At 45.3% G+C, this 23,769-nt stretch overlaps 1 protein-coding gene across 1 annotated transcript; it reads left to right on the forward strand.

Annotated features, from left to right (window-relative positions):
- The first annotated feature begins 491 nt into the window (after positions 1-491).
- ACTR5 (actin related protein 5) lies at positions 492-23,438 on the forward strand. Its single transcript, XM_082271237.1, has 9 exons — positions 492-960; positions 7,378-7,604; positions 10,097-10,266; positions 13,716-13,933; positions 15,149-15,310; positions 17,147-17,254; positions 17,338-17,477; positions 19,892-20,024; positions 22,959-23,438. The coding sequence occupies exons 1-9, from the start codon at positions 607-609 to the stop codon at positions 23,217-23,219; spliced, it is 1,773 nt and encodes a 590-aa protein (XP_082127363.1). The 5' UTR covers positions 492-606; the 3' UTR covers positions 23,220-23,438.
- The last annotated feature ends 331 nt before the right edge of the window (positions 23,439-23,769 follow it).

The raw sequence follows: 23,769 nt of genomic DNA on the forward strand, positions 1-23,769 counted from the left end.
ATTCACACTTGAGCGTAGCGTTTTCACACGTTTTTTTACCGCGATTTTTACCATGATTTTCAGGCGTTCTTTTCAGCTGTTTTTGGAGGCAGGCATTGACATCTTTTAAAAACGCTGGTAATCAGCCCAAAAAGAAGCTCATGTACTTTTTTCAGCTACAGGCGTTTTGCTTCAGGCGTTAAAACGCTCAGATGTGAACAGGGGCCATTTAAATTAATGGGGTTTTACTTGTTGGGCGTTTTGGAACGTTTTTTTTTGAGCGCTTTAGGAGCTGAAAAACGCTCAGGTGTGAACAGGGCCTAAGAGGGGAAAAGGGTTGCTGCAGACACCGGCTTGGAACAAAGTACACATTTGCTCACTAAAGACAGTCCTGAAAAATTTGTCAGCAGGAAATAAATGTACTAATAAAAGAGAAGAAACAGCAGAGGAAAGGGGGAGGGGAGTGGACAGAACTGCGCTTCATTTGATGGTATTTTCTCCCCTACCTGAGTCCAGCCTCACGCTGTGCAGGATCAACAAAGCCACCGTTGCTAGGAACGCTTCTTCCTCGGAACCTTCGCGCGCTCTCGCTGGCGGACGGCTTTCCAGGCGTACCTCCCATCCAACATGGCCGCGCCCAGGACGCCCGGCAATGTTTTCAGATTCCGGGACGCCCGGGCCGTACCGGACCCCGTTTATGAGCCCGCAGTGGACGGAGCGGGCGTGCTGGTGCTGGACAATGGCTCCTTCCAGCTCCGGGCGGGATGGGCCGGGCTGGGCCCGCAGATGCAGCTGCGCTCGGTGGTGGCCAGGAGCCGAGGCGGGCCCCGCAGTCTGAGCCGGGTGGGCAACGACATCCCAAACCTGGAGCCTCTACGCTGGCTGCTCCGGACCCCCTTCGATAGGAACCTACCGGTCAACCTGGAGCTGCAGGAGCTGCTGTGTGATCACGTGTTCCAGAGGCTGGGGGTGACGTCACAGGTAGTGTGAGGACCTGCATGGCTCCCCCCGTCCTATAGAACTAAAGCAGATTTTTTTTATACTTTTTGGATAGAGTAAGGAAGGGTTATAACTCCTGTATGGCTTATTTTTGCCATCTGTGGCTCATTGGGGGGAGATTTTCCTTCACTTCCTGTTCCATAACCAAAACAGGAAGTAAAGGCAAATCTTTCCAAAGTGAGGGAATTCCTGGGTGCCACCAGAATTAGTGTCCCTATTCTAAGAATTCCCTTCTATTCCTGTTCTGGGGACAGCCCAGAATTTGTGATTTTTCTTTCACTTTCAGTAAAACGGTCACCACAACACACAGGGTGGGCGAATCTCTATAATGGGGACACAGACAGCAATAAAACCTGAAAAGAACGAAAGCAGAGGGTGCATTACCTTTAAAAATGTATTAGTTAACCACTTGCCGACCGGCGCAAGTAAATATACTGCGGCAGTCAGCCCCTCCTGGGCAAAGTGGCGTATCGGTACGTCACTCGCCCGCCAGCCAATAGGGGGCACGCTCCCGCTCGTTCACGGCAATCACCGCGCAAGTGACCAGCGGCTCCGCGGCCACTCACGATCTCCCGCTGGAGAGGGAGAAAGACAGGCGGCTGATGTAAACAAAGCTGTCTGTCATTCTCCCTGGTGTAACTGCAGAGATCATACGATCCTGCTATGTAGGATTAGGGATGCACCGATCCGATATTCGGATCGGATATCGGCGCCGATATGGCCATTTTACATGGATCGGGGGATCGGTAACATTGACCGATCCACTGTCGATCCGTTTTTTGCTTAGTAACGGCTCAGCCATCCCTTACTTGGTGCAGTAGTAGTATGGGATGGGAGCCGCTACTTCCTGTATAGTCCCGGTGTTCCGTGAAAAATCCATACCCGTGAGAAAACCATACCCTCGTCACTTCCGGTTCCGCTACGGAGGGTATGGATTTCTCACGGTAGTTAAACTTGCGGCGCTTACATTAAAACAGCTCATCTGAAACGTAAATCATCTCCGCTTTTCGCCCTGTCACTGCCCTCATCAACGGTAATAAATATAAAAGCGGATCACGGAGCCACGATCGCCGTCACATTTACATCACATACACCCGCCACCGCTTTTATATTTATTACCGGAGATGAGGGCAGTGACAGGGCGAAGAGCGGAGATGATTTACGTTTCAGATGAGCTGTTTTAATGTAAGCGCCGCAAGTTTTACATTAGACACAGTGCCGTGAGAATTTCGTGCCCACCGAGCATGCGCACTTGTCTAATTCTTTAATGTTCAATCACGTATCCGGGGCTCTGAGCATGCGCACTGCTGCGCTGCTCAGCTGTTTCAGCCCGGAAGTGACGAGGGTATGGTTTCTCCACGGGGTATGGTTTTTTAACGTTACACCGGCTCACAGGCGGAGTGATATCAGATGCACTCCGCCTGTGAATGGAGGAGCCGTACACATGAAGCAGCGGCTTTGCTCTGTACAGCAGCCGCTTTTTGTGTGTAGCTCCGGATTGGTTCTGGTTTCGGCGATTTCACAATGCCAGATATTGGTATCCGGTCCAAAAAAGTCGGATCGGTGCATCCCTATGTAGGATCGTATGTCTCTGTGGTTACATCACAAGCCACGCCTCTTGACAGTTAGAATTACGCCCCTAGTGACCAGACTTGTATAAAGTACTCAAAATTTCTACTTGAGTAAAAGTACAAGTGCTCGATCAAAAAGTGACTTGAGTAGAAGTGGAAGTGCTCGCAGAAAAAGTTACTTAAGTAGAAGTACTAAAGTATTCAACATTTTTTTTACTTAAGTATTGCAAGTAGTTTTTTCAAAAAATTTGCTACTTAAGTACTGAAAGTAAAAAGTACCAGTAGTTTTGAAAAAAAATTTCTACTCAAGTACTGAAAGTAGAAGTACAAGTACTGTGTTATGTAGTTATTAAAGAAAGAAGTCAAAAGTTTGAACATCATATTGTTTTTTATTATTTCAAATGATTTATTCAAATGATCAACCTGTGTTTGTTAGTAGTTTCTTGATGCACTTTAAGCGCTGTAGCACCATTTATTTGTTTGTTTCATATTTTCTTTTTATTGGAAAGATTTGGTATAGCAGCTTTTATTATACACAGCCTTTATTTTCATATGCGCTGATTTACAAATTACATTATACACATTTTTTTGAGCTTTATGCAACCTGCCATCTACTGTTCTGGCAGTGGTAATTTTTTTTAAAAGTAACGAGTAACTATGCAGCACAAAAAAAAAAATAACGGAGTAGAAGTATCGAAATCATCGAAAAAATGTAGTGAAGTAAAAGTAGAAGTAGGAGAAAAAAATTCTACTCTAGGAAAGTACAGATACCGCATTTCGGTACTTAAGTAGTTCTACTTCGTTACTATACATCTCTGCTAGTGACACATTTAACCCCTGGATCTCTAATAAAGTTAACCCCTTCCCTGCCAGTGTCATTATTACAGTAACAATGCATATGTATAGCACTGATTACTGCAGTAATGTCACTGGTACCCCCAAAAGTGTCAAAAATGTCAGTCAAGGGTCCGATCTGTCCGCCGCAATGTCGCAGTCCTGCAAAAAAAAAATCGCCGGTCGCCGCCATTACTAGTTAAAAATAAAAAAAAACAATAAAAATGACAAAAATCTTTCCCTTAGTTAGTAAACGCAATAACTTTTGCGCAAACCAATCAAAATACGCTTATTGTGATTTTTACCAAAAATATGTAGCAGGAAACAAATTGGCCAAAAATGTTAAAAAATTTAGATTTTTACATTTTTTTTGGGGGGGAATTTCATATAAAAAAAATATTGTTATTTTTGCAAAATTGTCGCTTTTTTTTTTTTTGTTTATAGCGCATGATCAAAAATCGCACAGATGATCAAATACCACCAAAAGAAAGCTCTGTTTGTGGGGGAAAAAAAAGGACGTCAATTTCATTTGGGTACAGCGTTGCAGGACCGCGCAATTGTCCATTAAAGTCACGCAGTGCCGAATCACAAAATAGGCCCTGGTCAGGAAGGGGGTAAAATCTTCCGGGGCTTAAGTGGTTAAAGGTAATGCGCTAGGTCGGTGCGCCCTCTGCTTTCTTTCTTTTCAGTTTCTTTTGGGTTTCCCCAACCCGTTGAGAGTGGCAGCACAGCAGGACGACGACAATACCAACTGAAGTCGTGTTCTGGCTATCCAAGTCACATGACAACCCCTCAAGCGCAGGAGCATCAATTCTCCTTGGCAATAAAAACCTCTCCAGTGTTCTAATCCTTCTCTGCTCTAACCATAACTAGGAAGTTTTCCTCTACTTTAACCACTTCTGGACCAGAAGCATTTGCCCCCTTAATGACCAGGCCATTTTTTGCGATGCGGCACTGCGTTACTTTAACTGACAATTGTGCGGTTGTGCGACGCTGTACCCAAATAAAATTGATTAACAAAAAACAATTCTGGAAAAAAAAAAAATATATATAATTTTTTTTCGCTTTCTGCTATATAAAATTCCCCAAAAAATGTAAAATCATTTATTTTTTTCATCCCTTTAGGCCAATTAGTATTCTGCTATATATTTTTGGTAAAAAAAAAAAAAAAAATAGAAATTCCCGATAAGCGGTATTTTGATTGGTTTGCGCAAAAGTTTTCACGTCTGCAAACTAGGGGAAAGATTTGTCTTTTTTATGTTATTTTATTTATATTATTTAATAATAATGGTGGCAATCAGTGATTTTCTTTTTTTTTTTTTTTTTTTTTTGCGAGACTGTGACATTGCGGCGGACAGATCGGACCCCTAACTGACACTTTTGGGGGACCAGTGACATTACTACAGTAATCAGTGCTAAAAATATGCACTGTTACTGTAATAATGGCACTGGCAGGGAAGGGGTTAACCCAGGGGCGATTCAAGGGTTAAGTGTGAGCCTAGGCCTAGGGGGTGCTTTCTAACTTTGGGGGGAGGGGAACTTGTGAAATGATCCCAGAGACCTGTGAGCCTATATAGGAGGATCACAGACGCTCTGTGATCATTTCAGAGAGAAGAACGGTCAGCTGTGTTTACTTGCCTAATCAGTCCACTGCTTGCATCAGTGCTGAGGGTCCTTCAGGAGTACTGAGGCTAGCCCCCTCCAGCCAACATCTGTCTGTATGGCATAGTGAAGCACAGAGACCTAGTGGTGTCACTGGGTCTATAATAGGTTATGGAATGAAAGCGGAAAGGTTTTATATAAACATATCATTAGAATGTTGATGAGGGGTAAAGGAGGAACCAGGAAAGGCAAAATATAAGCTGATTAAACGTCAGCGGTAGCTCCATTGTTATGTAATGATGTAACAAGTCATTGGTTTTTATAGAGGATTTGTTGCCTCTTGTAGTTTCGCTGTCAGGCACAGTTTTTATTGAACATTGCCAGCAGTAGTGGTTTAGTTACAACTCCTTCCTGCGTCATCCTCGGTGACTCACCGTCCTCCATAAATCCGCTCCTCACCAGCAGCCAGGCTCTGCCATCATCTATGGGCTTTTCTGCAATAATCTTTCTACTGAATATTAATGTTTGCAAATCACGTTTGAGGTCACATCTGGCACAGTTGGGTGCGGCTAAAGAAATGGATCAGATAGTTCATCCATTCATAAATTAATCGGAATAAAAGCATCTACAAAGCCGGGTGTATTGACTCCGGTCCTCTCTAATTGAGGCTACAAATCCTCCGGCGGGTTTAAAGGTTCATTTGGCCCAGAGCCGGTATTTCAGCTCTTCTGGTTTCATGGATCACAGAGACTGAGTGGTGAAACTTCAATTCCATTTACAGCTTTTGTTACATCCAAGGAGTCTCACTCCTTCTGTTTCATTCTCTTGAAATGGTGGAAACATTGACCAGTGAAACAGGAACCTATTTGTAAATGAGAGGCAACCTGGGGGTGTCTGAGTGCCCAGGGGGTTATCACTGGCATGCACAAGAGGATTTTGAGCATAATCGCTGGTTGAAGCATAAATCAAAAGAGCTCAGACCATCAGTGGGTGCAAATCCTTAATTACACCTTTATGTTCTAGTGCACTGCCCTTTGCTCACCTTTATTGGGCACCACTCAATTCACTGACGCCAAGGATGGGGCACTATTCTTCCCACTGGCACCAACAATGGGGCAGCTTTGCTCCCACTGGCAACGAGGATGGGGCAGCTTTGCTCCCACTGGCAGCGAGGATGGGGCAGCATTGCTCCCACTGGCAGCGGGGATGGGGCAGCATTGCTCCCACTGGCAGCGGGGATGGGGCGGCATTGCTCCCACTGGCAGCGGGAATGGGGCAGCATTGCTCCCACTGGCAACGGGGATGGGGCAGCATTGCTCCCACTGGCAGCGGGGATGGGACAGATTGCTCCCACTGGCGAGGATCAAGCAGCCTTGCTCCCACTGACAGCGAGGATGGGGCAGCCTTGCTCCCACTGGCAGCGGGGATGGGGCAGCCTTGCTCCCACTGGCAGCGGGGATGGGGCAGCATTGCTCCCACTGGCAGCGGGGATGGGGCAGCCTTGCTCCCACTGGCAGCGGGGATGGGGCAGCCTTGCTCCCACTGGCAGCGGGGATGGGGCAGCCTTGCTCCCACTGGCAGCGGGGATGGGGCAGCCTTGCTCCCACTGGCAGCGGGGATGGGGCAGGGTGTTTTTTACTCCTACTAGCCACAGTCCACCCTCTAAAACCTGAAGGATAGTAATCTTGTGTTTTGTTTAAAAAGTTTGGATACTCCTGTTTTAATGAGTTGTGTTAATAGATCCAGGCCTATTTCTGACACTTGTTTACAAGTAAAAATCTGTATTTTTTGCTAGAAAATTACTTAGAACCCCCAATCGTTATATATTTTTTTAACTGAGACCCTAGAGCAGGGGTCCTTCAAACTGCGGCCCACGGGCCACAATCGGCTGAACAAGGTCATTTACCCGGACCACCCCCCCCCCCCCCCCCCAACAAGCGTTCTGAACTCAGCCAGAGTTGGCAGCTTGGTGCTTGCTGCCTTCACATTGGCTACCGTGCACAGCCTGAAGCTGGACTCCAATGTTACCAAGCTGTAGAGATCCCTATGGACCCCACCCCTGGGGGTAATAGGATCAATCTCCAGCATTGTCCAGGGTGGGCGCGGAGACACAGAGAGCCTGCTCCGGCATCTAACAGTCAAGCGCTGGAAAGCTATACAAGTGGAGCCGACTCTTAGTCCTTCTCGCGTCCTTCTCGCGGCTCTCTTTTAATCCGTGTGCCTGTTGACAGCAGGAAGTCCCCAGGGGAGTTAAAACTGGAAGTCCCTCACAGGCTACCATTACCATCAACAAAAGTGGAGTTACGCTTTATGCCTAGATTGGTTTTGACTTGCCTTTCATTTTAACTGTTGGGTTCAGATGACTGACTCCTATGCTTGTCTTGTTGCACAGGACTGCGTTGACCATCCCATTGTGTTTACTGAAGCGCCATGCACCCCACTTCATGTTCGGCAGATGGTGTCCGAGCTTCTCTTTGAATGTTACCGTGTTCCCAAAGTGTCCTTTGGCATTGATGGCCTGTACAGCTTCTACCACAACAAAAATATGTTTCCCACCTCTGGACTCATCGTGTCTTCTGGCTACCATTGTACCAATATACTTCCTCTGTTGGATGGCAGGTGAGTTCACATTTCATCCTTTGTACAGTATGCAACAAAATCCCAAATAACAGTACAGTAATCTTATAGCCAAAAAAGAGGACCTGTATTGTGGAAGCTGTGCCCAATAAGTCGATCAAAGGTCAAGAGATATGTCGTTAGTATTTCCTGTAGTAACCTCCTCAGCTTAGGCTACATTCACACCTGAGCGTAGCGTTTTCGCGCGTTTTTTTTCCTGCCATTTTCCCGCGATTTATAGGCGTTTTTTGTGCAGGCGTTTTTAGATTGAATAGAGACCAATGGAAAACGCCTGTAATCTGCCCAAAAAGAAGCTCATGTACTTTTTTGAGCGTTGGGTGTTTTGCTCACAGTGTCAAAACGCTCAGATGTTTACAGGGGCCATTGAAATGAATAGGATTTGTCTTGTTGGGCGTTTTGAGAGCTGATCCTAGAGCAGAAAAACTCCCCAAAAAACGCCCCAAAACGCCTAGATGTGAGCGGAGCCTTACTTTTTCTCCATCACTGACTTACATTCCTTGTTCCATGCTGGGCCGGGTGTGTGGGTGGCCATCTTGATAGGGTCAGAGCTTTGCTTGCTGATGTCATACTTGTTTCTGTAATGGCTGGTGATCTAGTCATGGTGGGGAAAGTGTCAGAAGACAGCAGGAGAGGTGGAGAAAGCCCAGGTCCACAGAAGGAATGGCACAAAAGCAGGTGGGGGGGGGGGGTTCTTGTACTGCATGGCTCCAGGTACAGATCGCTCTGCGGCAAGGTAAACCTTGAGCAGCACAGTAGTGGGATCACCAAAATCACTCCAATTCTGCAACTAGAAGTCAGAGGCAGCAATGCCTAAACGAGTTGTAAAGTCAGAAGTTTTTTTTATTTTCATGCATATGCATGAAAATAAAAAGCCTTCTATGTGTGGCAGCCTTCCCAGCACCCCCTAATCCTTACCTGAGCCCCATCTCTATCCAGCGATGTCCACGAGTTCCTCAGCCCTCCGGGACTCCCTCCCCTGATTGGCTGAGACACAGCCGCGGTGCCATTGGCTCCCACGGCTGTCAATCAAAGTCAGTTAGCCAATCAGGAGAGAGGGGAGGTGGGGCCGAAACGCAGCTCCGTGTTTGAATGGACACACGGAGCTGCAGCTCGGCTCGGGTGCCCCCATAGCAAGCTGCTTGCTGTGGGGGCACTCGACAGGAGGGAGGGGCTAGGAGCAATGAAGAGGGACCCGAGAAGAGGAGGATCTGGGCTGCTCTGTGCAAAACCAACTGCACAGAGGAGGTAAGTATAACATGTTTGTTATTTATAAAAAAAACAAGACTTGTTAATCACTTTTTAAGATGATCTCACACTACAGATATACAGTTATGAGGCAGGTCACGCACTGCTATTTTTTCAGGATAAAGTGGTTCTAAAAACGGACCTTAAAACGGACCTTCAGCCTCCCGAAGACAATCCTGCCTCGCCACCCCTCCTCCCTTCTGCAGGAATAGGGCTTATTTATTTAAAGTCCATCTTGCCTCCCCATGCACATCACTCACCTTAGGCGAATGACACGCACACTGCCCACTGTTCCTCCTGGAATATGGACGTCACATATCCTAGGAGGAATAGCCTTTCATCCAAGGAAAGGAGTGGGCGGGCCTATCGGCACGTCATCAAGGGGCCCACCCCCTGAACTCGAAAGAAACATGGCGGCTCAAGACAAAGCTGTGGCCAAGCATGAGAGGTTCTCAGCTGGTCAACACTGAATCCACTAGATGGGTGAGGACCTGAAATGTGCAGATACCACCTTCAGGTAAGCAGGGCCAAAAAAATAAAAAAGGGGAGGTAGGCTGGAGTTCCTCTTTAAGGTTTTTCACCTTAATGCATTCTATGCATTAGGGTAAAAACCTTCTGTGCTGCAGTATCCCCACAAGCCACCCCCCATTCTTACCTGAGCCTGATCTGATCTAGCGATGTTCACAAGAGCAGCGGCTCTCCCGCTGCCTCCCTTCTGCCTGGGCAGATTGATAGCAGCGGGAGCCAATGGCTGACATTCAAATGTTTTGCCGAGTGAGCAGGGGGGTGGGGCTGAGCCTCCCACTGTGTCAATAGATGCAGACATTGTGGCACAGGAGCGAGCATGCACGGTTGCCCCCATGGAAAGCGGCTTTCCATGGGGGCTCTTGCCAAAGAGGGGAGCCTGGAGTGCCAACGTGGGACCCCAGAAGAGGAGGGTCCAAGCTGCTCTGTGTAAAACCATTGCACAGAGCAGGTAAGTATAACCTGTTTGTTATTTTAATTTTAAAAAACCCAAATAAAACTTTAATATCGCTTTAAGGCAAAGGTACATTTTCCAGGAGGAGTACTGCTTAGCCCAGACTAAGCTTTTTAGATGTTTCCCATGCCATAGTCTTCTGGTCCATATTATTATGTTGGCCAGCACGAAGAAGTAACCTGACTTGTGATGACATGAATTTGGATTTGTTAGTTGTTTAAGTGACATACTGAGCGTGTGCTTTCTTTAGACTGGATGCCAAGAACTGCAGACGGATAAATATTGGAGGATTCCAGGCTGTGACCTATCTCCACCGCCTGATGCAACTGAAGTATCCCGGACATCTCTCTGCTGTCACTCTCAGCCGTATGGAGGAAATCCTTCATGAGCACTGCTACATTCCAGATGACTATATAGAAGGTAAGTCTATGCTGTTGGCCACACTTTAATGAGCAGCAATTAGGAACTGAGGTTGTACCTTGGAAAAGATTTTGCTCTGTGATAGACTGAGAATTTTTTGCGATCTGGAAATTCCTATAAACGTCTTCTTAAAGAAAAGAGCTGATTTAATGGCACTTTTCCACTGCAAGTACCGGCTCGGCTCTACTCGGCCCTGCTTGGCCCGGTTTGCTTTTCCACTGCTGGTACCGCATGGTACAGGGTTGGAACGGTTCGGTACGGTACGGTATGGTTTGCTTTTCCACTAAAGTAGTACTAAAGTTAAGTGGGTGGGATAACAACGGGGTGGGTGGGATTCTCTGACCAATCAGTGGCTAGTAGTGACTGCATGCAAAGGATTGTGGGATATGGTACCGGGTATGGTACCTCTTGGAACCACAATCGAGGTGGTACTGTTTTTGAGAGCCGTACCGTTCGGTTCCATGCAGTGGAAAAGCGGCGCCATACCGTACCATACCGTTCTACACCATACCATGCGGTACCAGCAGTGGAAAAGCGCCACCGTACCGAACCGTTCCTACACCATACCATGCGGTACCAGCAGTGGAAAAGCACAAAAGCGAGCCGAACCGTTCGGTTCCATGCAGTGGAAAAGCGCCATTAGTGTTTGCAGTGCAGTAATCTCTGGTAAAATTTCAGGAACATCCAACCAGAGCCTATATACCCAAGGCACACCAGGAACTTCAAAGGCTGGCCATAGATGGTTTTGACTCTGAACCTGCCGAGATTCGGACCATGTATGGCTAGGCTGAATGTACCAAGTTGATCGATCATCTTGGGTACAACCAGTCTGCCATATTTTACATGCGATTATCACTAGCGGCTGGTATAGCCACTAGCAATAATCACTGTCTTCTCCTGGTGGGGATGGCTTCCCCGCCAGGAGAATATAATGGCTTGGCAGGATGGATTCCCCAATTCCCTTGTCAAAACTGTTTGTTGATGGGGGAACCAAGTGAATTCCTTTCCTCCGACCCGTAATTCCAGAAAAGAAATTTTCTCAGTGTATGGCCTGCTTCAGAGGAGTTATATTAGTCATCAGAAAGTTGGTATGATATAGAGGTAAACCTCTTTCGATATAGCCCCTGATAGCAGTAAAACCTGACAGGGGTACTAACATTTTCTCACTCTGTTTTGAAAACTAACAAAAATTTTTTAGCTAGACAATCTAAAGAGTCTGCAAACCCAGCATTTCACATTTCTGATATGTGCCTGCTGTACCATGTACTTGTGTGGAAAAAGTATCCTGTTCTCTTGGTATTGCTTCCTTTGTGTGAAACTCCAGGTTTTCCTTGCCCGTCCTTCTGCTTTCCTATTAAACACTGACCACACTAGGGATGAGAGCACAGTGTGTTCAGTTTTCTAGCTGTGTTGGGAACTCCGCTTGCTCTTCTCCAATAATCATACTTGTCCTGACACACACCACTCCTACACAGCCATTCACTGGGAAGATTAGCATGCTGCGGTTTCTCGTCCCCCAGCTCCTATGCAGCTGAGAACAAAGGGAATGTGATCACTTATCAAAATAAGGGCAAATGTGTTCATAATGTTTTTTTTACATGTATGCACAAATATTTTGCCTTTCATTCCTATTTTAAACTAAATGGATTGTTTAACAAGGTGAGGGTTTACATTAGGGATAGACCGATTATTGGCAAGGCCGATATGCACTTTCCCCGATAGATCGGTATCGCCCCGGAACTGGCCGATATTGCCGATATTTTTGTGATGTCATTCTGCCTTCTTAGGCCGCCTCCCTCACCTTGGGCAGCCTCATCTGGAGTTGGGACTAGTCTCGTGAGAGTGTATCACAGCCATACACCCACCCACAGCAGCCCGGTTCCAGCCAGCCACCCACATACCCAGGCACTGTACCAGCCACCCACAGGCCCTGTGCCAGCCACAGATCAAAGGCAAAGAAAACCGCTCTGGTGATGCAGTAATCCCAAAAACATCAAAGAACAGGTGCAGGCAAGGATCCGCAATCCAGACAATAGATGTGTGTAGGGAGAAAAAGCCGCACTCCAAGTTGAAGATGAATAAAAATCTGTTTATTTGTATCAAAAAATGATAAAAACATCTCAAAGTACATCCATAATAGCCAGAGACACAGGGGGGGTGCACAGCGGTTGACGCGTTTCACGGAAAACGTCCGCTTAGTCGTAACCAGCCACCCACAGGCCCTGTGCCAACCACCCACAGGCCCTGTGCCAGCCACCCAGCCACCCACAGGCCCTCTACCAGCCAGCCACCCACAGGCCCTGTACCAGCCAGCCAGCCACCCACAGGCCCTGTGCCAGCCAGCCACCCACCACAGAGTGCCAGACAGCAAGCAACTCACAGACAAGGTGCCAGCCAGCCAGCCGCCCACAGGCCCTGTGCCAGCCTGCCGCCCACAGGCCCTGTGCCAGCCAGCCACCCACAGGCCCTGTGCCAGCCAGCCACCCACAGGCCCTGTACCAGCCAGCCACCCACCACAGGGTGCCAGACAGCAAGCCACTCACAGACAAGGTGCCAGGCAGCCAGCCATCTGCCCACAGGCCCTGTACCAGCCATCTGCCCACAGGCCCTGTACCAGCCATCTGCCCACAGGCCCTGTACCAGCCAGCCACCCACCACAGGGTTCCAGCAAACCAGCCATTAAGCATTAAAAAAAAGGAACATGTTCAGTGCCAGATTTTTGTCAAAAATAGTCTTTATTTTTCAAAACTTTAAATTTACAAAAAATCAGCCCATATTGGCCGATTACCGATACGTTGTGACCAAAATATCTGTATTAGTATCGGCCCTGGAAAAAAAACATATTGGTCTATCCCTAGTTTACATACACTTTAAATACCTAGTACATTAGACTCTGGTTTTCCTCCCATAGCTGCTGAATGTCCTTTGCCAGAACCAAGAAGTGGGCAAGGTCTTTAGCTCTATTTAAGCTCTGACCTAGACCGTACGCAGGGTTTTTTCTTGGGAATCCTACAGGCAAACAGCACAGGCCATGGGGAAATTGATGGGCATAGGTAACCTGTTACTAAGCCCTAGATTGGTAATATAAAGGTTCAATTAAAAGTAAAAAGAATCTAGCTGTCATTTTCTAGAGCTTTGATTAACCTGTGTAAGGGCCAATTCACACTGACATGCGCTACAATGCGTGTACATTTCCATCCATTTTAGTCACATTTGTAACACGCATTGATGTCTGTTGGCATACATTTTGCATCTTAGTGCCACGTTGTGGTGTGAATAGGACACGTTGAATAATTGTTTTCAGATGTCCTTCCATTGATCTGCGTTTTACAGCTGCCCTAAAACTCACTGTTCTATATTGACCCTAAATCAAATATATAAAGTCTATCTGACAAGTTCTTGGAAATGTTTTTTTTTTTTTTTTTCCTTCCTTTGTCTATCAAAAAAAGAGCTGACGAAATGGCGTTGCCCAGATTACTATGAACAGAATGTGCACAAAATGCAGCTGCCATTCTCCTCCAAGCTACTAGGCACCGCGGTCACGTCAGAGGAGAAGCAGGAGCGCAGGCAACAACAGCTTAAACGTCTGCAAGAGCTCAATGCACGACGGCGAGAGGAGAAACTTCAGCAGGATCAGGAACGATTGGATAGATTGCTTTATGTGCAGGTATGTAGTGCTGGTAACAATTCTGGTACATGTGGCTCATTTCTGATATGCTGACACTGCAGATATTAAAGGGTCAGTCCTCCCAATACTGATAATTCATTATTTGAAAGATGTTTGAGAGATAAAACTCTTTGCATCTTCTTCTGTTATTTGGAGAGTCTGTTGGCGTGATCTTAATTTCCCAGGACTCTATATGACTGACTTTGTTCTTTGGTTTAACAACTTCAATACAGGGCCCCCCCCCCCCCCCCCCTTTCTGCCCAGGCCAGCTTTCAGCACTGTCGCACTTTGAATGCCAATTGCATGGTCATGCAACATTGTACCCATATAACATTATCAGCTTTCTTTTGGTGGTATTTATTCACCACTGAGGTTTTTTTTTTCTAAACAAACTAAAAAAGATTGAACATTTAAAAAAAAAAATGTTTTTTTTCTAGTTTGTTATAAAATTTTGCAAATAAGTGATTTTTCCTCTTCACTGATGAGGCTGCACTGACAGGCGGCCCTGATGGGCACTGACAGGCGGCCCTGATGGGCACTGACAGGCGGCCCTGATGGGCACTGACAGGCGGCCCTGATGGGCACTGACAGGCGGCCCTGATGGGCACTGACAGGCGGCCCTGATGGGCACTGACAGGCGGCCCTGATGGGCACTGACAATCAGGATGCTGATGGATCAGAGTAAATCTTGTGCTGACAGGCTTGTCGGTTAACTGTTCTCCTTTCCTCCCACAGACACGGCGTAGGAGGAAAGGACTGCTGATAACCGGCAAGTCTGTTTACATGTAATCGGCTGTCATTTGACACAGCTGATCACATGGTAAAGGGCTGCTGTGATTGGCCCTTTACCCTGATCTGTGACCACCTGTGTCCAAAGGACACAGTAGTCACAGAGTGCGCCTGATGCACACCGCAGGGGGTGGGCTTCTGGGAGAGCATCCATAGACTGGACAACCATGCTGTAGCCGTCTTTTGGCTAAAGCGCGATCGGGTGCTGATTATTTTATATTATAGAAAATTTAACGGGGGGGGGGGGTTGGAACCTCAAAAATGGCAGGTGGAGAGTTGAAAACTATTTAATTGGAGCTCACTGTTGGCAGTTGCTACTACAAACTCCATAGATATAAATGGGAGAACTAAGGTGGTGTGCACTTCAAATCCTGGCATCCGTGGCATACTGAGGTTGCTCTTCTAACCATGGGCTTTTCTCAATAGGAGCTTCTGGAAGATGGACAATTGGACCAATTCCACAAAGCCCTGGTGGAGCTGAATATGGACTCGGCAGAGGAGCTGCAATCGTACATTCACAAACTTAATGCAGCTGTTGAGCAGGGCAGACAGCGGGTCCTGGGGGAGACCATAGATGGCAAACCACAGGTGAGAGCCTTTTATTTTAGATGGTTTTTTTTTTTTTTTTTTTTTTTTTTTAACATACTGTAATGTATTTAAACTGCGTTCTTCTTCTTTTTACACAAAACAGACAATGGGATGTATTTATAAAAAAAAACAAATTGCATATCAGTTCGCCTATTGAAAGTGTATATACATATGTTCCAAGGAAATGGGGGGAAAAAACAAATGTTAATAAAGCAGATCTCCACCCAAAAAGGGAAGCTCAGTTTGTTTGCTTCCTCCCCCCCCTCTGCTGCCACATTTGGCACCTTTTGGGGAGGAGTGGATACCTGTCAGAACCAGGTACCTGCTCCCACTTCCAGGTAAGATCGTCATAGCAATCTGCACAATTTCTGGCCCCCCTCTGCCTTTTGGGAGTCAAACATGTCCCAGAAGACAGTAAGAACATTCAGAAAGCACAGCTCGATTCGCACATGTGCAGTAGGAAATAGGCTGTGAAGCCGCAAGGCTTAACCTCCTGTTTCCCTTAGTGAAATGAAAAACAGGAAGATCCTGCGCTAAGTAAATGGTGCAAACAAAATTGATAATGTGAAGCAGCTGAACACTTGATCTATATAAATCAAAAAATCGTGGGAAACAAATAGTGCAGCGCTAACATGAGGGGTAAACGTGAAGGTAAAATTGAAAAAAAAATTGTGTTCATGAATAATACACAAAAAATGATGTATCACAAATGATTGGTGCAACTCTAAATGAAAAGTGACCAAAAGTGCATATATTGACAATATTCAATGTGCATATAGAATAAAAGTCCAAAAATGAAACTTCCAGAGTGGATGTGTAGGTCCCAAAGTGGATAATAGATGGAGAGGAGGTTGAGATCCCAAGGAGATGTTACAGCTGGAGTACACCCGTGACAAGTTTGTAGTTTGGACTGCTTACCAGATAAATACAGCCCCGAAATCACTGGTCAGGCCACACACGCTGAGATGTGTTGTCTATAAACTCCTTTCTATGGAATCCTATGCAGGGAAATCTATCTCCTTCAGACCAAGTTAGCACCGATCCAAGCACATACATATCATGTATATGGGAAAAGAGACAAAGAGACCCATAGCGTAATCCAGTAAAATTTATTCAAGGTTGCACTTGCATTGTTTAGGTAAAAGAATCGCGTCAATGGAAACACATGAAATCCGCGGCGTCCCGCGTGTAGTATGCAAGCCAGGCGTCTAAGGGGCGTGGTGGTTGAGCGTCGGGTACCGCCCGACCGGTTTCGTCATACGTGACGTCGTCTGGGGCGTGGTCACGTATGACGAAACCGGTCGGGCGGGATTTTTAAGATGGAGATCATGACATTTTGCGCATGCGGCGTATAACACTACATGCAATCTGTTGAAAGAAAAAAAAAACTACAGAGATCTTGTGAGATTTCGAGGAGAAGCTATTTTTTCTAAACCATATGAGGTCAAACCTAAGCACTTCCAAATTTGTATGCAATCAGGCAGGCCCTTGCACTACATAGTTGAAGGTAAATCTAAAGAAAATTGAACAAGAAACTTGTATAATGTATGGCCAGCTTAAGCCTGCTTTGAGGTTTTGTTATCTAATTGAAAACCTCATAAGATTCAATGTAAAAAAAATGTATTTGATTTGCTATTACGAAACAGCACTTTGCATGCTACCGAGTCAGTCTCTTCTGGTTCCTGGCATTGCAATATTTCATAGAAACCAATGAGTTTTCACCTTTTTAGCAACACTAAGATGTCAGACTGAGAGATGAGACCATTGCTGATTGGTTGTGTGCTCACTTCGCTTTGCTTATTTCTTCTTTGTGTATTTTTATTTATGTGTTTAAAGACACCAGAACCACTGGGAGGAGAGCAAGAAGACATGGAAGGTATGGAATCGGACCCTCTTTACTCAGAGGATCAGGTGGAAACCGAGAAAACAGCACCTAGCGTTCAGGTAGTGGAAGTTTATTAAGAATATATTTCTGTAAATTGGCATATTTCTGGCATTTGTCTAAATCCGTCTTTATCATCTGCCAGGCCATGTTTAATATAGCAGAGTACCACCAGATGTACCTGGGCACAGAAAGGATTCGTGTGCCAGAGGTGATATTTCAGCCCTCGCTAATTGGAGAAGATCAGGCTGGGTTGGCAGAGACCATGCAGTACATACTAGACCAGTAAGTCCAGTCATCCTAAAGGAAATGTTTGAAGCTGCACAAATGTTTATCAACGCTATACAAAAATTACTAATTCTCTGCTTAACAGGAAATGTATTATTCTTCTTATTGTAAGTGCAAACACCAGTAGTATACTATAAAAATGATCACACCTCAATTCGCTTTTAGCTATTTAGTGGAGATCGTAACATTATAGGATGATTTTAAATACATTTTGTATTACAATATATCACCAGCCGGATTCCTAGAATTAAAGCTTGTTTTTTATAATTTTTTCACCTTCTTTTTTTTTTTATGTTTCAATATTTCTTTATTAAAGTTTTCAATAATAACACAAAGTAACAAGGAAAACAATTGCATATGTGTTAACAGCGATAAATAACAGTAAACGTACAGGCAGCCAAATATAATTTAGCCCCTGAAGGGGGTATCAATACCATAAACATCAGTTAATCCAGACATGTCCAACCTACGGCCCGGGGGCCGCATGCGGCCCAGAACAGCAGGCAATGCGGCCCACTGCCCCCTAACAATTTTTTATTTTTTGCTGCGGAGGAAGGAAGTCGAGCCGGGGGAACGGCCACAGAGGCAGCCTCTGAGGGTATCATCCACTAGTTGTGTTAAATTAGTGCTGGTGGGGGGGGGGGGGGGGGCACGGCAGCACGGGAAGGGCGCGGCGGCGTTTTATAATAAAAATTACTTATATACCTTAATAGTATATATTTTATATGCGGTCCGAGAAAATTTCTCTACACTCAATGTGGCCCAGAGAAGCCAAAAGGTTGGACACCCATGAATTAATCTATACAGGTATACCGTAGTCCTTAGCAGCGATTTGTCAAAAAACAAAATCCCTGCCATATCATCAAAATTTTAAAGTCAGGGATAAAGATTTAACAAGGTAACAAAGGAAAAGAAAAAAAAAAAAGGGGGGAAGGAGTAGGGGGACCATTCCAGAATATCCCGGCAGCAATAGAAACTTTTTTTTTTTTTTTCTTTTTTCTTTCCTTTTTTATATGCTGTGACCAGAGCAGTGCAGTGTTACCATAGTGACACTGTACTACTCTGGGGAGGTGATCAATATTTTTGTTTTACACTATGATTGCTTAGAACAGTGATCATCCCTGTTACAAGCAATCCCTTTTATGAATGGCATCCATTTATTGCCAGCGTGTACTATGGTTAAAGCTGTGCTTGGCCACAGCTATCACTTGGTACAGTTGCGCTGTTTGTATTGTGTGATCGCTGTGACTAGTCACAGAGATTACCACAATAGTACACAATGAGAGGCTATGAATGAAAGCCATTCATTGTGTAGAACTGACATGCACAGCGATCATCTGGTACCGGGGCCGGTAGACACAGTGGGTGACAGATCAAGCCGCAGTGCATCCGCTAGACCATGGAGGAGGTGCACACCTGGAGAATGTCATGACGTTAACCTAGGATAACAGGACTCCCGCTCGGCCATTTTTTACTAAAGACTAGGTGGAAAGTGGTTGAAGGGTCAGGGACTTTTTGTCTGCAGGAAACGCAGGTACAGCATTTGAATGGACTGCATTCCTCTTATAAATGCGGCTGTAGGGAAATGCATAGGTTTAAACCTAGCTATAATGTTGTGATTGCCTCTAAGTGGCGGATAGAGGTGTGATATTAGTTTATCTATAGATTATGAACTGTGGAAGTGGTGTTTTATTGGTTACTCCGGTGTAAAGTGCTTCTATAAACCAAAGAGGCATATATAGAAGAACCTGCTGCTCCAGTATCCCATGCGATGCTGATCACATGACCAAATGCTAAGGCAATAATCACATGGTGTCTGCCAAAGGGGATCATCATTTGTTGTATGTGAACCATACTCCATTTAAATAGTGCTTTTAAAAGTAGTCATCATGCCTAAGAGCAGACACTACAGAATTAAAGACTAGAGAACTAGAGATTGCCTTCTCTGACTTTAGTTTTATTTGTTACAGGGGCCAGACTTTCTCTGACCTGAGTGCTAAGCTCCACCAAGTACCATTCCCAGTCTAGTGAGTGTACCCTTACTGGCCAGAAAGGTAGCCACATTGGATAGTGCAATGGCAGTTGGTAGGGCTTAGCCACAAAAACAGATAAAAAGATTTTCTGGATAATTAAAGTAACAGCAGGCATTCTGTGGTGTCTGCTCCTAGGCAGGATTTTTACTTTTGCATGTTCAGCATTGAGTAAAATTCACAGCTGCTGATTGTCCAGCTATCCCTGCATATCAGTCCACTTTGCATCTTTTGCTGAGATCATGTGACTAGTGCCCCAGCATTCGGTCATATGATTGACACCATAGAGATCATGGTGAAGGGGTTTCCTCCAGATTAAATTTTTTTTTGTTTTGACTCTATATGTAATGCCTGGTATTCTGATTTATTGTTTTGTGTCAGGTATCCCCAGGAAATACAGCAGCAGCTGGTGCAGAATGTCTTTCTGACAGGCGGTAGCGTGATGTACCCTGGGATCAAGACCCGCATGGAGAAGGAGCTGCTGATGATGAGACCGTTTGGCTCCACATTTAATGTATGAGTACTGCTAATGTGTGTTTTGAGCTGTTAGGCAGTTTTATTAGATTTGGTATACTCTATGTAATTCTTTAAATATTTATTATGCTCAGGACAAAGTTGTTGTGTTTTTTTTTTTTTTTTTGGGAGGGGGCATGTAAAAATTCATATTGATTACAGATAGTTTATATTTGTTTCCAGCTAGCAGGTCCTCTACTTGTTTACTTGCCTGTTTAGAGCTTTAAGTAGAATTCCACCCGAACAGTAAAATCCCTGCATCTATAGATGTCCACGATCTAACACTAACCTATCTAGCCCTGTAAAGAAGAAATCAGCATACTTGCATTTTTTTTTTTTAAGCCGTTCCGACCCAATCCCACACCGAGCTGTCAGTGGCGGCTTCGATATGGAGGCGGATGCAGAGGACACATCCAACAACAGAAGCCCCATAGTAATACTATGGGTGACGTCCCTTCCCATTCATTTTACAGCCGTTGTCGGCTGTGTCCTCTGCAGAGCTTCCATCGCTAGAGACTGGATTGGAATCGGCTTCAAAAAAGGTAAGTATACTAATTTCTTCTTTAAAGGGCTAGATAGGTTAGTGTTAGATCGTGGGTGTCTATAGCTACAGGCATTGTGTAGTTTTAGGGTGGACTTACACTTTAACCACTTCCATACCACCAAACGTCATATGACATCTTGGGCTTTCAGTGGAGATATCTGAATGATGCCTGAAGCTACAAAAAAATCACATTTGAAAAATTGCTGCGCAAATATTGTGTGACAAAAAATTGCAATGACCGTCATTTTGTTCCCTAGGGTCTCAGCTAAATATATATATATATATATATATATATATATATATATATATAAATATAAATAATGTTTGGGTGTTCTGAGTAATTTTCTAGCAAAAAAAATATGATTTTTTTTTTTTTTACATGTAGCAGGGGAATGCCCAAATTGGCCCAGTATGGAAGCGGTTAAATGAGAGGTTCAGGATTGTAAAAAAAAAAAAAAAAAAAAACATACTCAACTAGGTGGATGCAGCATCAGTCAGATTACCAAAAACTGAGCGATCAAGGACCGCTAATCGCTCACTTATTGGTGTTTATTGAGCACAGAGCCTGTAACTGTCAGTCACTGGCTTTCTAGCTGCTCTGCCCCTCCAGCGCTCCTTGGGCTGTGGAGGGGGCGGGAGTGGCAGGCTCAGGCTGAGAGGCTGAGCAGCTGCTGGTCCAGACATCTGGGTGGATCCTGGCATTAAAGTTGGAATCTCTCCAAAGTCTGGACCACCTATGACCTCAGCTAACAGCTCGCTGTCGGATGAATATGGGTCACGGGAGAGCAGAACCAAGTGCACTCCAAAAATGCCCAAGAGCTTTGGCCCTACTTCTCCTTTAATAACTCAAGTTATTTAGCCTCACTTCCTTTCCAGTGACAATGAGGATGCCATTGTCACTGGAACAGGAAGGCACAGACAACAGTAATACCACTGTCAGAATTCCTATACCTCTTACTTAAAGGAGAAGCACAACCAAAGCTTGTTTGGCTTTACTTCTGTGGATCACAGGAGTGCAGTTCGTTCTGCACTCCTGTGACTCGTTTTCAGCAGACAGCGGGCTGACTTCACAGAGCCAGGCCATATGGTAAGGATCCAGCCAGGAGCCTGAATCTGCACTTGTCTCAGTGAGCCATTGAGAATGTGAGCCAGCCCAATGGAGGGGCAGGGCAGACAGGGGGGTGACTGACAGTCACTAGATCTCTGCTTAGAGCAGTGTAGTGAACTGGGCTACCAGCGATCTTCGATCTCTTAGTTCTCAGTCTTAGAGCCGGCGGCAGACCAATGCTTCATCCGACTTGGTAAGTTTGGTTAAAAAAAAAAAATTCTCTTTTACTAAAAACGTGGTTTGTTATTGTCTGCTTCCCGGTTTGAGAGATTTCCATTCTATTCCTGGGGCAGTGACTGCAATAATTTCCGCTTTATACCAAAGGAAAAAAATGGCTGTAGTTGGGCTTTAAAGTGTTTGAAAACCTCAGACATGAAATATGAACACAGCAAATACCTCTAAGTGTCATTTCTGTCAGCTGTCTTGTTCCTCTGCTATAGGCATGAGTCACTTATGACACGTTTTCCTGCCCGCAAGAGAAAAAAAGTGACAGGGGAGGGCGCTCCAAGTGTGTGTCCCTTCCATCCAATCAGCTCCTCTCACTGATGTAACTTCAACTCCCCGCCCAAAGCTTTGCAGAGCGGAGAGATCTGTGTAAATTCTGAACTTCGAAAGGATGTAGGGGAAAGCCAGCTTTAGATAAACCAGTACAACTTATGAAGGAGGATTTGATTTATCTTTGTGTATTAATTGAGGCCAGTCACTTCACTGTGTATATGTGAGGGTTTACAACCACTTTAAAGCGGAGTTCCACCCAAAAGGGGAACTTGCGCTCTTTTGCTTCCTCCCCCCTTCCGGTGCCACATTTGGCACCTTTCAGGGGGGAGGGGGGGGCGGGTATCCCCACTTCCGGGATACGGTGCCGTCCCTCTGAAGTTTGGCCCCCTCCTCCTTCCTGTGCCGCTGAGCCCATAGGAATGCGCAGCGTGCTGCGCGCATGCGCATTATGGACCCGCCTGTGAAGCTGCAAGGCTTCACTGTTGGGTTCCCTTACCGGCAATGGCAGCACCCGACAGCTGATGGAAACATCGGCTGCGGTGCCGACATTGCTGGACTCCAGGACAGGTAAGTGTCCTAATATTAGTATGTGTAGTTGCTGACTTTTAATTTTTGGAGGGGGAGGCGGAACTTCCCTTTAAGTACCATAGATTTTGGGGTTTTGTGTGAAACTGACACAACAGTCACCTCCTGTGTTTTTTGGTTTTAACAGTTGAAATACTCCTGTAAACTGTACAATACTTGCATAAGATCACTATGTAATTGGGTTTTACTTTTCATTTCAGGTCTCAGTGGCAGCGAACCCTGTCCTTGATGCTTGGCATGGTGCATCTGATTGGGCCCTTCAGAATTTGGAGGTGGATGAAGGCTGGATAACCAGGAAAGATTACGAGGAGATGGGGGGAGAGTACTTAAAGGAGCATGTGGCCTCTAATCGTCACATTGCCATTCACTTGCCCAAACCTCCACCTCGTACTGCTGTGGCATCCAGTAGCCAAGAGATGGAAAATGTTCCACAGACAAGCTCTAGCACTGTTCCACTATAGAGAGACAGTGCTGCAGGGGGCTAAATACTGGAGCTGACACACTGAAAAGTGCAGCACTAAGAATCCAGGGAGCCCTTGCATCAATGTAAGGTGTATATTGCCAGAAAGTTAGCATTATCTACATGCATCTGTAATATAAAACTGTTTTGACATTGGATGTTTCTAAACTATTTTTGTATGAATATTTTATTTTTTTATAATAAACCTGAAAATTTGAAATTGTCATTATTTCATTAACATAAATATTAGCTTGTGCTATGATTAATTTAGGCAGTTCAAAAGGAAAATACAATTGTGTTAATAAATGGTCTGCAGCCTTGGGACTAAACACAGCTGCTTCCATATAGTTCTTCTATATGTTGCTTTTTTTTGGTCTGGATATCACTATCTTGAGATGTCTGTGCTTTACGGATCCAAAATAACCACCATTGTTAGTATTGGTGAGATGGGTCGAATCCCAGGCAGTTGAGCAGGGACTGCCTAAGATTCAAACATGTATGGGCAGGCTGATTCTACCCAAGCTGATCGATCCATCAACTTTGGTACAACC

The sequence above is a fragment of the Pelophylax lessonae genome (genome assembly GCF_965119305.1).
Source record: "Pelophylax lessonae genome assembly, chromosome: 11".
Taxonomy (NCBI): domain Eukaryota; kingdom Metazoa; phylum Chordata; class Amphibia; order Anura; family Ranidae; genus Pelophylax; species Pelophylax lessonae.

What these genes read in the sequence shown, in the direction of transcription:
- ACTR5 (XM_082271237.1), top strand. Translation starts at nt 607, where the DNA reads ATGGCCGCGCCCAGGACGCCCGGCAATGTTTTCAGATTCCGGGACGCC. An exon ending in CCATAGATGGCAAACCACAG is followed by an intron (nt 15,311 to 17,146) that starts GTGAGAGCCTTT and finishes ATGTGTTTAAAG; the next exon opens with ACACCAGAACCACTGGGAGG. An exon ending in AAACAGCACCTAGCGTTCAG is followed by an intron (nt 17,255 to 17,337) that starts GTAGTGGAAGTT and finishes ATCATCTGCCAG; the next exon opens with GCCATGTTTAATATAGCAGA.